At 30.8% G+C, this 15758-nt stretch overlaps 1 protein-coding gene across 1 annotated transcript in view; it reads right to left on the bottom strand.

Annotated features, from left to right (window-relative positions):
- Window positions 1-11029, bottom strand: part of LOC129912566 (uncharacterized) — a 56085-nt gene extending 45056 nt beyond the window's left edge. The window contains exon 1 of the mRNA XM_055990871.1: window positions 10938-11029. Within this exon, the coding sequence (XP_055846846.1) occupies window positions 10938-11029 (92 nt within the window). The remainder of the gene's footprint in view (window positions 1-10937) is intronic.
- Between the last annotated feature and the right edge of the window lie 4729 nt (window positions 11030-15758).

The raw sequence follows: 15758 nt of genomic DNA, 5'->3' as shown, positions 1-15758 counted from the left end.
ATTTCAAAAGGTATTCCCTCTTGTTTAAATAACATTTTTTCTCCATTTCCTGCCATTTTATGTCTTCTCTCAAAATGCGAAGCAATTCTCTAAGGACACCAATGAAAATATTTAAAGAACCAATTTTTATTCATCTTCTTTGATTGCATATCAAACTAAGAGGAATCTGTGGTAGAGAGGAGAAAATATATTGCCAAACGAAGTGAAATGAATTTCTAATCAATTTACACATGAATAATATTCCCCATTAGTAATTTTCGGGGAATAAATTTAATTTTCGGGTAGAAATTCCATCTCAAAATCGGTGCCAGTGGTGTGTGTATATGCTCTAAATCTTCAAATTGGGTAACTCTTGAAAAGCCTAATTTATACCATAGAAGTAGAAGCTACATGCTCTCCACGACACGACCTCCTTTATGTCACATCAATAAGTGACGTGTACTTGTAGAAAATATGGTGAAGCAGGAAATTTGCACATGTTTCATATTTTCATAAATTATGAAACATAGACCAGGAACCTCTTGTTTTGATACCTCGAAGCAATGTCAAGACTTGTCGAAGCACCACAGCTTTTTAAAGCAACCCCACTCGCTGCTTGCGGCAAGATAATTTGTTTATCCCAAAAAGTCGGGTTTGGGTAGGGTTATACCGGGCAAAGTGTTGGGGGATTTGCCCCATTGCAATAATTCATCGTCATCACTTTCAAACTTCCACCCACACCACCCACCGGGATGACGAACTCGAACAAATGCGTCTAAAGTTATATCCTGCATTTGAAGCAAGCCTCCATTGTATGAGTAACCTAGGGGCGGATGATGCTGCAATTGTGCTCCTCTCGTTTGTGTGCCGTTGTGAATGCTTTTCAAGGAATTTCGAAAATCTGGTTAATGGAGGAAAATATTTGCGAAACACACAGACAATAGTTTCGTTTTCAGAGAGAGAGAGGGAAAGAGACACACACACAAACAAACAAAGAGAGATGTGAATCCATCAGGAATGATGCAAGAAATTTTGCGAATTGGAAAAGTTAGTGTGAAGTGCTTTGAGGAGTTTATAATGGGGTTCTGCGAGCGAGTATGTGTGTCAATGTTTGGCCTAGAGAATGTTGAATTTTACTTTGTTTCTTTGGGGAAATTTAACTCAATATAAAGTGAACATATATCCAGCAAAAAGGGATTATAACAAAAGTGAATTCTTTCTCATAACTTCGAATGGCGCAAGCAAACGTGATGTGATTTTTGTTTTGCAAAAAAAGAGCACATGCAGCATGCACATGCCATAAGCATGTTTTTGAATGAGGAGAACAAATATTTCAATTTAAAGTTATACAAATTGGAGGAAACTTTTCAAGGGTTGTGTTTTTATATTATGTGTATTGTGGAAGTTTGGGAAATTATTTTATTTTTCATTGGGGACAGAAGTACCTTTCTACCTTTACCTCGGCGGTAAGAAGTCTTAATTAAATCATTTCAACCTTTTTTTCTTCGTTTTTTACCTTTTCAAAATGTTGTCATTCATGGACGAACTTTTTCACAAAAAAATAAGAAACAAACTCAAATATTTCTTATAAGTAGGCAGGTAGACTGGAAATTTGCCTTGCCTTTATACAAACAAGATAATTAAAAGAAAAAGGTTAAAGGTAGATTGGTAAAAATTTAACATAGTTTACTCAGAGTCTAATTGCAAAAGATACTTTTTTGGAAAATCAAAATAAAAATAAAAAATTAACAAACAAACAAACTTTTTCGTTGAAAAAGTTTTATAGTGCTGTTCAGTTTGCATAATGAGAATAAGTCTTTCACATATAATTTTGGGGGAACGAAAGGTCCTTAAATAAAAAACCTTTTGTTATTATGATATTTTTGAACAAAGGAAATGATGTGAAGAACGGAAAATGTTATAATAGGTACTTGAGAGTTTTTTTTCATTGTTATTATTAATTTATAAGGATTTCGTCTTGGTTGTTGTTTTTTTTTTTTTTTTTTTTTTTTTTTTTTTGTGACAGTTCGATTCTTGACAATCTTCCAAAGTAGGTAAACTTTGTAAGAAACAAAAGTTTTGCTATTATAATAATAAGATGCAACAGAGCAGTTTTATTTTGAAATAAATATGTTGTTTATGAAGAAAAGTGGAATGTTGATTGCTTTAACCGTTTAGAAGATATTCGTATAAAAATCGCAATGCATAAGAAAACTATTGAAATCAGTATGGGCATTGGTTTGGAAACGAATATCTTCTAAACGGTTAAAGCAATCAATTTGATGCCAAGGATTCCTTTGTAGAACGTTTAAGCCCCTATAAGAATACATCTTGCTAACTTGATAATAATGAATTTTCGGTAAATTAGAAAATTTTGAAAAGTAATAAATGTTTTTATAATGTTTTTTTAACTTTGACCTCAAATATCTTTACAATGGTTAGATTAATAAAAAAAGTTAACAAGACCTTTTTTGTGGAGCAATGAATTTCTTACATAGAATAGGTCTTGCGCGTTTGATTTTATTATAATTTTTCAATTTGTTACAAAATTAACAAACAAAAAACAAATTTTTAATGATTTTCTCGATTTTTGGACCTCAAATTTCTATTAAACGGTTAGATAAACGAATAAAGTGTAGAAGCCCTTTTTTGTAGAGCGCGTTCAATTTCCTACAAGAATATGAAAATAAATTTGCTAAAAAGTCAATTAATAAAAAAAATGATTTATTTTTTAGTAGAAGCTTGATGTAAAAATGGAAAATTGCGAAGCGGATCACCTTCCCATTACTATAAAGAGCTCATATTTGTTGTGTATTTTCTAGATGTGTCTAGCAATCGATTTTTCGGAGTACAAAATAAAAAAAAAAAAATTTCGATTTTTTTGACCCACCCTAATACACATGTGTATAGAAATGGTTATAGATTCAAAATCTAGAAAATAACAATTTTCAACCCCTTTTCTACCCCTGGTAACAAAAAAAAATACAGACGAATTATTGAATACTCCTACTTTTTGGAAGTCGGTAAAAAGTTAATTTTTTTTTTTTTGAAAAATCAATTGATTAATAAATTTTACTGAAACTTTGTTTGTACACTGCGGTTCACTTGAATAAAGGCACTAATATTACAAAAGATAAAAGCGATTGGTGCTGTGGTTTGATAACTTAACAGATTTTCGGTTTTGGGTTTTCAAAGAGTAACTTATTACAAACAATATTGTAAAAACAAAAAACCAAAAACAGAAACCGTTTCGCTACTAGTTGCGTTTTTTCGCATTTCCTGACAAAACACTAGAACAAAGGCAGGCTCTTAAATCTTGTAAAAACGATAAAAAAGCGTGGACAAAATTAGTTTTAGTATAGAAAAGTGCAACTTTGTAATAATTTGTGTATTTTAACAAAATCTGCGCTAAGAGCTACCATTAGGTACCACAGAAAATGCAAAAATAAAAGCTAACATTAAAAATGCACAGTCGTGAATGGTGTTGATAAATACGCTAAATTTTTATGAGAATATTTTGAAATCAACGTAAACTAGTGATTTAATGTAAAATTCAATTCAATGTAAAAAGCATGAGGCACCTAGACAAAGAGCCAAGAGAAAAATAATTCAAAAACTAGCTGCACGTTCCGTAAACGTTGGCTCTAAAATCAAACGAAAAGTGGTGTTTATTTGATGTTAGTGTGATGTTTTGTACCTTCACTGAAGTTAAAAATGTGTACAATATATAAAAAGCTTCAAAATGCAGAATAAGACCACTATTATGGTCAAATAAGGCAAAATAAAAAGTTCATTATTTACGGTTGCATTTGAACAAAACAAAAATGGGGTGGTGACTGGTGAGTGGTTTTTGGATGGAAAACAAGCCATGTAAAATGTTCCAGAACGATATTAGTCCTATTTCTTAAATTTAGAAAGGAGGTACATTTATTGCATCACCAACAAAGATCGCTAAAAAGTGTAATAGGAAACAATACTTTTTTATAATAGGTATGCAACAATAAACTTTTAGTTACGTGGTTCGAAAAATATTGCAAATTTTGACAAACAAATAACAGTGGAAGCTTTCGTTGTGGTTAACACTATGGGTAAACAAATGTCATGAGCATTCCATAAGGTAAATGCCCGAAATCACATCGCAATAGAAATAAAACTGATGCATATTGGATCAAGACGAAAGTTCACTGGACTAGCCTTCATATTCATCGAATGTAAATGTTAGGGTAAAAGCGGGTGAGATGGCGCGGCGGGAGGGATGGCGCACTTTAAATATCTTGCTCTAAAAATGTATGAAAAATATTTTTAGCTTTCTTTAAATATTTTAAATCGAAGTAGCCAGTATTCGTTTCTTTGACTGTGATACAAAAAATTAAAAAAATTTCAAAGCAAATCATGTAATGATTTTTTTCGAATTTTTTTTTTTTTGCTCTTTTTTTTGTTCCGATATTTTGTGAGTCCTTGGGATCTTAGATGCTTTTGATACACTAATACATACAAAAGAGTATAAGTTATGCATTGCATGTGAAATCTGAGCTGTAGTTCTATCTGCTTTTTATGTGATGTGCTTACGAATAGGAATTATGCGAAAAAAGGTGAAATGGCGCGGTTTTTTGCGGGTGAAATGGCGCATTCCGTGCTAAATTTTTTTACTTGAGTATAGTGTTAGCATGTGCCATATCACCCTCAAATGTTTTTTTAAGTACTCGTAATTCAACCAAGTTCAAATTTTCATTAAAACACACAATTTAGAATGAGGTTGTGTATGTGAACTTTTTAAACGTTTGCATTGACATAATTTGTATTTATTGCTTCGTTGACATATAAAACATTCTTTTAACTTAAAAAACAAGTAAAAACTAAATAGCTTCAAATTTGAAGGAAAACCAACTTTTTAATCCAACATTTTTATAAAAAAGACGACTAGTTGCAATCTATTATATGGCATTTTATGTAATTTCTCCACTTTAGTTCGTGATTGTGCACTGTGAAAATGCATTTCCAGAGCAAACTTCGATTTTCTTCTTTTTCGTGGTTAATAATAAAAGCTCTTGGTCCATATTTTGTTAAAATGCACAAATAATATCAACTCTTCACTTTTCTATACTAAAACCAGTTTGATCCAGCGTTTTTCATCATTTTTACTCGACTTGATAGCCTGCCTTGTTTTGTGAAAAATTGCGAAAAAACGCAACTTGAAGCCACACGGTTTCTGGTTTGGCTTTTTGTTTTTGCAATATTGTTTGTTATAAATTGCTTTTTAAAATACCAAAACCTAGAATTTGGTAAGTTACCTTACCAAAGCTCCAATTGCTATTTTCTTTTCCAAAATAAGTGCCTTTATTCAAGTGAATCGCAGTGTAGGTCGATTGATATTTTTTTTCCATGGCATACCAATTTAAAAAAATTTTTTTTTTAAGTTTTTATATAAAAAAAAAAAATTTAAAAATGGCGCTGACAATTTTTCAAATATTTTTTTAAGTTCTTGAAATTCAAATATTCACAATTTTTATGAAAAATCCGTTATGAATTTAAAAAAAAAAATTATATTCCAAGCTGCTTTTAGTCTCAATCGAAGTACATATTTGAGTATGACATCAGGTATGTAAATATCACTAGAACATTGTTACATTGGAATTTCATGTCAAAGTTTTTTCATTTTAGCAACAAAAACAACATTCATTTGCAAAGATTTAAAGGATAAATGTTAGTATCATTTCTGCTTTGGTAGGTAGATACAATACATTATATTATTATATCAATACAAATTCTATTGCCGTTTATTTCCGTACTCCTGTACAATTATCAATGAATTAGTAATCTTTTGGCTTTTAGAAAAAATCAGCCAACCTTATGATTCTAAAATTTAATATTTAATGCAGGTTGAGTTAAAAAACAAAAAAAAAAAAAAATAAACTAAGTTTAATGTATCGACTTTATAAATTATTTATTATTTTATTTTAGCTAGAAAAACAAACTTTTTTTTCAATTTAAAAAACTTCAAACAAAACGCACTCACTTTATTTGTATTTCCACAAAAAAACCTAATGCAACCATTTTCCACATGGGTATTCAAAGTAAAAACCCATAATGAAGTGCTTCTAAAACCTATTTCAATCAATACTAATTACGGTTTCCCTTGCAAATGTTAACTTTAAAAATGCAATAGAAAAAAAATACAAAAATCTAATTAATACCCAACCACTTTTACCGCATCCACACAGAAGCAACCTCAGCAAATGCAATTTTTTTATTTAATTTCAATTTTTTTTTTTTGCCTAGACCGGAAACGCATTTCCGAAACCATCATCATCATCATCATTGATACCAAATGGGAATTATAACTACTAAAATTGTTAGCCAGGTGTACTTTTGGGTTATATAAAATGGCGGCATCGAGTAGTACCTAGTAGCATTTCGAGTATGGAGAACGACATATTTTCTATCGAAATCGATTATTTCCAGTCGATCTGAACTGGATAATGTGCAATTTTGGTTTATAATTAAATCCAATTGCAAATTCATTCAGCCATTTGGTCAATTTCAATGTTCGCGCCAATGGTTACTTTTTCATATCCGGTTTAACTTGCCTCCCATGTTTTTATTTTCAATTTTGTGGTATAGTTTTACATTTTGCCTATAACACAAATACCACACGTATACTGACGTCATGTTGAATAAAAATTTTACATCGGAAATTGGCAGAATCATTGATGGGGGGGGGGAGGGGTGAGTGTCAGAGTGGCACGTGCAAAAAATATAACCGAACTTGGTAATCTGAGCCGACCACCATGCTGCCAACCGGAAAAACGAAAACGAAAAATCCTCCTGTCGAATTCGAATGAAAAGAACCATTTTGACAAAGAGGGTGTTTGGCCCCCTCCCACTCGTTTGCAATTGCAATCAAAACGGATTTAATCTAAATTGCTGCAACATGGCGCCCGGCGGCGGCGGGCATGCTGCGTGAGATTTCATAATTTAAATTTATGCGTATTGTCAATTTTTACCGTTAACCAATGCAGAGTGGCATATAGGCAAATGGCAGTCAGTTACAACATCATGAGAGTGGTGGTGAAGGGGGATGAAATAGTTTTTAATGATTTATGTGAATGAAAAAAGGAATTCTCGGAAGCCTAAAAGTTCAACGGAAGTTCATGTCATCCGCTTAGGTACCTGCATGATTGTGGTTTGCTTTTATGGGGTCCCATAAGCCGCTAATAAAAGTTTGTGATGATTTCAATTGAATGGAGGTTAGATTTTTGTATGTTTTTATTACGAGTGTCACCAGCTGAAAAAAAACCAAAATTTTAAATTATCTTCAATTGATGCCTCCTTTTTTATTATCAAACTTTTAAATGAGATAGCTTCACTTTAATTTAACAATTTTGTGGGTTCAAAATCCCTTTTATTCATCACCAGTAAACAATAACAAGCCAAAATTGTCAATTTGGTTCACCATAAAAAAAAAGAAAAACAAAAAAATGTAAAAACACAAAAGTGCAGCAAACAAATTTAAGCTTTATTATATCCCTTGGGTGATAGCTCGAGTTGGGTCTATAAACATTATAAGAAGTTCTTTTGGCTGAAATGTACATTTTGTGTTTTGTGTTGTAAACAGCAACCAATTTCCTTCCGCACAAGGGATGACTTTTATATAAATACGAGCAAAAAAAAAAACATCAACACAAACAACATTGCAATTTATTGACATTGTTCCCTTTGTTGTGGATTTTCATTTCGTTACAAAACAAAACAACAACAAAAAAACACTTTATCCTCGGAGGTTTTTTGTCTATGATGAGGTATTCAATTTTAATGAATTTAACAAAAATAGAGCAACGTGATGTAAAATAGTTAAGTTTTGGTTAATAAAATAGCGATTGACTGACAAAAAGCAGCTGAGGTTTCTGAGTACCTACCTTTAAATTGTTAGAACATTGTCTTAACATTAGGCATAATTGGCATATTTTTCTCTACTTTCAGCCCTCCACCTCTCTAATCCCTTCGACATAGCGAAAAATAGGTTATTAAACCGGTTTTACTATATGTAAGCATGTATGTTCCTCCATAACTTCTTAACTACTCATCATAATTTAGCAACTGAGGTATCGTTAAAAGAGTCTTGCTTGTCCGCTGGTTACAAGCTATTTAACTTTGTCAAATATGACAGCCTATAGAACAAAAGTCATAAAATATCTAAGTTTTAGTTTTAAAACATATTTGTTTGGTTTACATTATTAAAAAAGTTATACTTTTATAAAGCATTTGCAGAGCGACTGTGCATTATAAATACAAATTTTAGTTTATGTCTATAAGTAAGTTTGAGTTTGTGTCATATTACTGACTTTATATAGATTACAGTCAGAAAAAATCCAAAACGCCGCTAATGATACCTACCTTAACTGTCCAATTATGTTGTTGCCAGCCGTGCATTTTATTTTCAATTCACAGTAAAATCTATCCAACTTAAAAACTGACGACATTTTCTCCCATTCCACCTGAAATTTTTGGCAGTGCAGAAAAAATTTCAATTAAAAATTAAAAATAAACTATTGGAGATACAAAAATCTTCTATAGCTTATTTAAAATACAACAACCTATTGAAGGATTTTTATTTGTTCTTTAACAAATTAGGTGACTTTAAGCCTACAATAAAAAAATTTATTTTAGATTTTTATTTGTAGCAATTTTGTATAGTGTTCAAAAAATCTCAAACTCATAGAACATATAGGTTTAGTTTATGACCGTTCTCAGTTTGAAATTTCAGTTTCGAAATTCTTAGGTACTTTTTTTTAGGCATCGTAGAAATATGATTGAAACGTTATAAAAAAGGTGAAATAATAAGCTTTCAGATAATATAAAATTTATAACAGGTTGTCATATAAAAAAATGGACTTTAAGGTACCTTACTGAAAAAAATGAGGTTAATTTTCTTGTTTTGATGAAAATTGATTTGGTTGAAAAAAATTCTAGATCTTTTTGTAGTTGTCGTGCAAACATAGTTGATATGAATACTTTGAGCTGAAACAATAGGCTTTTAGATGGAATAAAATTTTTAGGCTGTTATACCAAAAATGGATTTTTGGGTGATGGAAGTGATTTTTACATTGTTTAATGAAAAAAATACACAATAATTTTCTTATAACGATTTAATTATATTTCTTTTATGAATTCACTGGAGGAGCAGTAAAGAAGTTTATTTACTGTAATCTCACTTTCAAATAAACTTTACCCCTTAAATAATAAGGCTAGATTTGATGCCATTTTTTGGAGAGACTTTGTCCACTTTCATAATTAAGGGCACATTTATCATAAGAAATGATTGTTTTGAATAAATTATTTTAATACTTTTTACGCATTGTAAATATTTAAATATGTCTTTTTTCTTTAGAAGAAATATTAAACTTTTTAATAGTGTTTTTTTTTTGTAAGCTTTTCATGTAAAATAAATTGCACGACTGGGGTCGCACGTACTTGCTCTTATGCTTAAAGTAACTATAATGTTAAAGCTTTTTATTCAAGAAATTTAAAATTTGATATTTTGAAGAAATTTCATAAGTAGTATAAAAAACTTAAATCTGTTTTTATAATTAATAAAACTCCATTTTAAATTATCTTAAAAAAAAAAAAACAAATATGCCATTTTATTTCTTGTATAAAAAGGTATTTTTAGAAAAAAAATTTCGAAAATTGTAGGAGCCGTTTTTTAAAAAAATAATTTTTTATGTATAAAAATTTTTTAACATTTTTCAAAAAAAAAGTTGGTATGCCATTTTGAAGAAATAAATAATTTACACACAAAAACTAAATTTCAAAATTTTTCATTTATCCGTTTTCAAAAAATTGATTTTTCAAAAAAAAATTTTGAAATATTTTTTAAAAATCCAAAAATGTGTTTTTTGAAAATTTTCTAAATTCTTAATATTATCTTTACTTACACACGTTTGTATAAAAATTTTCATTTAAATCGGGTTAATGTTGTACGAGATATTCAGAAACGAAAAAAACCGTTCTATCACAGGTACCGTTAATAACGGTACAAAAAATATTTTTTTTATTTTAAAAGTTGGCTCTTATGTGTAGTACTACACACAAAAATTTAAATCAAAATCGTTAGATCCGTTTTTGAAAAAAATTAACTTTTCTATTTCCGTTATATGGCAAGTACCGTTAGTTTTGGTCATAAGAAAAAAATTTCAATTTCCCCTTTAGGGAATCACCAAAAACTGCTAACTACCAAGTTTGAAGAAAATCACTTCACTTGTTTAGGCTGCAGCTCCAGATAGAGACAGACAGACAGACAGACAGACAGACAGACAGAATTGCCGGACCCACTTTTTTGGCATTCTCCATCATCGTAATGTCATGTAAAATTGTTATCTCGAGTTCGATTTTTTTTACGAATCCTAAACTTGCCCTATAGTACCTATATCGCAAGTAAAAATTGATATGATGAGAAATGAAAAAAAGGTATTTTATTTAGTTTTTCTATAAAAAATACAGATATAAAAATATGTAAGGTCATAATCTTTTGCTTAAGAGTACTTTCCTATAATATTTATTATCTTATAATTTTTTTTTAAGAATGTTGACAAATAAATAATTTTTGCATCATTTTTGTTTAACAAAAGCACACAACAGTTTCCTTATGACGTTATCACGTGAGATTATTGTCCGGTAAACCGAATTTACAGACAACCACTTTTTGAATAGAATGCAGCTTAGACCTCATTTCCTTTTTTTCGCTGCTACACAAAAATATAAATATATTTTTAAATTCCAAACCTTTTCTTATTGTTCTGATATTCTTTCACTCGATAAATACAAACTCTCAACTCAGAAACACTGCGGATAAAACGTGTCCCGGCTGCATAATTTTGTAGCAGATATCCACTTTTCTATCCACATTGCCTAGCTTTACATTATTAGGTAATAAAACATTGTAAGCCTGCCGAAAATACTTGACTGGCTGTGATGGTGGTGGTCCTAGGTCCAACGCCCAAAATCGATTAGCACATAATTCCACTTGACACAAAGCCTCTTTACCGTACATTACGAGAACATAGCTCTCTCTCTCAGTCCAATTTTTACCAGTGACTGTAGCCTTGTTTATTAGGCAATACGTGCCCAGTTTCCGGCATCTGTTACATTGTCATACGTGTGTTCTAAGGACACGATAAACATGAAACATAAGGACTGGGAGCAGTGACTGGGAAGGAGAATATCAGGAGACGCCAAACTATATATATTTAGGATATGAGGTATTAAGAGTTTTATTTTCATGAAGTGTACTTTCAACTGCAATAAGCACCATAAGGATCTTATAGAAAACATATTGTTAGTGTCTTGTATATTTTGCTAAAGGACAATATAAGTGCCATATGGCTTAATAGATATTATTTAACGTTGCAATATTACATTGTCACACTTCTGGGGAGAGTGAGAATGAAAAAGACTCCTTTTTCAATGTGAAAGCAAAACTTGGAACCTAAGACTTACAAACATTTCAAAAGGATAAAATAAACTACCATCCTTACAAAGAAAATTTACACCAGAACCATAACTGAGTGCAAAATGCAAGCGATTAAGCGTCGAACACGACTTAAATGTTCTCTCTCTCTCTTTTGAAAACTTTTCAAGTGGTTATCCACTGGAATATAGAGAACTTCTTGTCTGGAGTTGATGGTCGAGAGCTAATTGTTTTCTGTCAGATCTTTTTGTCAATATTACTCTGGCCCTCTTCAACTTTTTGAATGTTTTTGAAGTCAACTAAAATATTATAGTTAAAGAACAAAAGAGGGGGTGGATGGGATGGGCAGCAAATCCATTTTTGCAACAAGCCAACAATGTGCCATGTTGATGGTGATGATGATGGTGTAGGTAGGTGATGATGATGACAAAAGATATGTAGGTTGTATGTATAGGACTCTCTTGGACGTTATAGCAAAAAGCGTTATAATTAAGAAGTTTTGTGCACAATTTATTGGGCGTTATGAAGTTTCATCTAGAAATTGAAAATAAAATAGAGAAATGCTCTCTGCCATCATAGAGTTATAATGAATTTTATCAGGTTTTCGTCAATTAAACTTCAAATTTAAATTGGAAAACTTTCTTATTGGATTTTGTAGAAAAGTTAAGGTTGATTTTGGATTGAAACGTACATATATACAATACATTATACATATTAATGCAGTTCAATGGTTAAAGGTTATATTTCGGTTAAGGTCAAGCTATTTGAAAACCACATTTTATGGAAGAATAACTTAAAAGGTGCCAAATGAAGTGAAATAACTTGAAATACTTATTGGTAAATGTAATTTAACTTTAACAATAATAATAAAGTGGTCTTCTTCTTGGAAATATTGACCTGTATTTCCCATCCAGCTCTATGTAAATTCTTAGAATAATTTAACTAAAAATTTTAACAGTAGCCATTTAGCCAAAATCCTAAAAATTGACAAATATTTTTAAAATATTATTTAAGATAAAATAAAACATAATTAAATAGAATCCTTGAAAAGAAAAGTGTCAACAAATTTAAACGTCGCCTCTCCGTAGAGAGAAATGACAAAAAGGTAATTTTTAAATATTAAATTTAAGCGAAAATTTTTTTGCTTTTCTCAAAGATAAGGAAATGCAAAAATTATTTTATTTTTTTTTTTTAGACTTGTGCTAACTTCACCACGCATTCAAAATCTAAGAAGTTGGCAATTGAAAACACAAAAAAAACGTATAGGTGATAATATAATTTTGTACCAAGTTCTAAGGCTTGGGTTCAAATTCGTATCAATAAAATTTTGATTGCTTACTTGACAATTTTTGTTTTAAATACCGATTTTTAAAGTTATTTCAAAAATTTGCCAGGTAAACAATCAAAATTTTATTGATACGAATTTGAACCCAAGCTTTAGAGCTTGGTACACTTTTATATCTCAATACTTTTTGTGCCAGCATAATTTCAACATAGGATAACTTGGCTCTTTTTTTAACAGTATGTTTTTGTTGTGATTTCACTACTTTTTGCAAGGTATGGCTTTGGCTGTAAAATTGAAAATCTCTATATTTGATGAAAATTCAGTGAAAATGGGGGCGGTTGCCACGCCCCCTGGCTGAAATTCTCAAATTTTAAATTTTTTCCTTTGTATAAACTACCAGCTCTACCGTTCTACCAAATTTCAAGATTCTACGATAATCAGAAGTGCTCTATAATATTTGATGAAAATTCAGCGGAAATAGGCGGTTGCCACGCCCCTGTGGCTGAAATTCTCAAATTTTAAATTTTTTTTCTTTGTATAAACTACCAGCTCTACCCTTCTACCAAATTTCAAGATTCTACGATAATCAGAAGTGCTCTATAATATTTTATGAAAATTCAGCGAAAATGAGCGGTTGCCACGCCCCCTGGCTGAAATTCTCAAATTTTAATTTTTTTCCTTTGTATAAACTACCAGCTCTACCGTTCTACCAAATTTCAAGATTCTACGATAATCAGAAGTGCTCTATAATATTTGATGAAAATTCAGCGGAAATGGGCGGATGCCACGCCCCTTGGCTGAAATTCTCAAATTTTAAATTGTTTCCTTTGTATAAATTACCAGCTCTACCGTTCTAATAAATTTCAACATTCTACGATAATCAGAAGTGCTCTATAATATTTTATGAAAATTCAGCGGAAATGGGCGGTTGCCACGACCCCTGGCTGAAATTCTCAAATTTTAAATTTTTTCCTTTGTACAAACTACCAGCTCTACCATTCTACCAAATTTAAAGATTCTACGATAATCAGAAGTGCTCTATAATATTTGATGAAAATTCAGCGGAAATGGGCAGATGCCACGCCCCCTGAATTGAAAATCTCAAATTTTCCATTTTTTCCTTTGTATACACCACAAGTCCTATCACCGTGTAAAATTTCAAGTTTCTACGATATCGGGAAGTTCTCCATAATTTTGATGATCTGTCAGTGAGTCAGTGAGTCAGTGAATCAGTGAGTCAGTGAGTCAGTGAGTCAGTGAGTCAGTTACGGTTTTTGCTATTTTTGAAGCCCTATATCTCAGAAACTACTCATCGTAGGAGGCTGAAATTTTGTGAGGTGTTTGGTTTTGACCAGCTCAACAAATGTAGCGAGTTTGAAATTTCTATCATCTTTGGTGTGGAAGTTAGAGGGGGGTCGAAAATGGCCTGAGTTATTTCCTGTAAATAAGGGTGTAAGGCCAAAGTTGCTAGAGAACTTGGCTGGGCACTACCGTGCCCCTTGATAAGTCACACATACAAACCAAAAATGTAAAAAATCTGCTACTCGAGATATGGACGTTTAAAAGTCAAAACCGTGAAATTCGATGTTTGAGAAATTTTAAAAAATCCTGAAAATTAAAATTTTCAAATTAAATTTCCTATGACATAATATTTCTTTTACAACTCTTTGGCTTTGGGTATAAGCAGGGTGGCGTATTCAAAAATAATGAAATATAAACTTTAAGGTCTGGCAACCCTATGCCTTGACAGGATATCGCTTGGCAACCCATGTGAAATTTATTTCCTTAGACACTAGCTTTCAGAAAATATAACTCTCAACTGGTATAACGATGAGGGTAGGTCGTCCTATGGCCGGATCTCCTACTAGAAAAGAAAAGTGTAAACACATTTGAAACGTCGTCGCCTCTCCGTAGAGAGAAATGACAAAAAGGTCATTTTTAAATATTAAATTTAAGCGAAAATTTTTTTGCTTTTCTCAAAGATAAGGAAATGCAAAAATTATTTTATTTTTTTTTTAGACTTGTGCTAACTTCACCACGCATTCAAAATCTAAGAAGTTGGCAATTGAAAACACGAAAAAAACGTATAGGTAGGTGATAATATAATTTTGTAAATCCTAATTCACTGTGTGATATTATTGAGTTTAGTAAAGGTGTGTATTTTAAATTTCAAAAATGGAGTTGAAAAAAAAATAAGTTTTAAAATGTAAGTTTAAATAAACTGAATAAACTGACTTTGTGGTCATTTTAAATTTCTGCTTACCTACCTATAAATTCTGTTGAGGCAAATATTTAGCAGGTCTGTATATGGGGCATAATAAACAAATACTTCAAGAATATAAACCAAAAAGTGGAAGCGCTAAATATTTACCTCAAATAGTTTTTATGAAATTTGGAACTACAAAAAACATTTTTTTTTAGAAAAAGCACTTTTTTGTTTTTATTAAAATAAAATACAATACCTACCATTCTTTTTTAACAATTATAGCCTAGTACGCTGATTGAGAATCTACAATTTTAATATCTACAAAACATTTTCTTATCCCGCGCAAAATTTTGAAGTTGGAGAAATCAAGTAAATTCTATCAATTAAATTCCAAATTAAACTGAATTTTTTTTTTATTCTAAGTTTTATTTATTTCGTTTTCACTTTCCAAGTATTTTAATAAACGGTTCCCCTTAATTTTGTTTTTCAATTTTGTTATGATTTTTTTTCTTTTCACAATTTTGCCAGCAGAATAATGCTTCGAACATTATTTGTCCGAGCAAAATTAAGTGGAGACTTTTATTTTACAGCGGCTCCAAATATTTAAATTTGCACGTGAACTACGTACTGCTTGAAAAAATACTCAAGACAAAATTTGTCCCGAGAAATAATTTATATTAGAAATAAAATTTTTTCCCGATCTGCGTATTAGGCTTTTGTAGTGATTATTATATAAGAAATGTTTTTTTCTTTTTAAAAAATGTTTTTTTTTTATCACATAAGTTTCGTAAAACAGGGTGATTTGTTATATTAAGTTTGTT

The sequence above is a fragment of the Episyrphus balteatus genome, chromosome 1 (assembly GCF_945859705.1).
Source record: "Episyrphus balteatus chromosome 1, idEpiBalt1.1, whole genome shotgun sequence".
Lineage (NCBI taxonomy): Eukaryota > Metazoa > Arthropoda > Insecta > Diptera > Syrphidae > Episyrphus > Episyrphus balteatus.
This window is presented reverse-complemented; position numbering and strand designations above follow the sequence as displayed.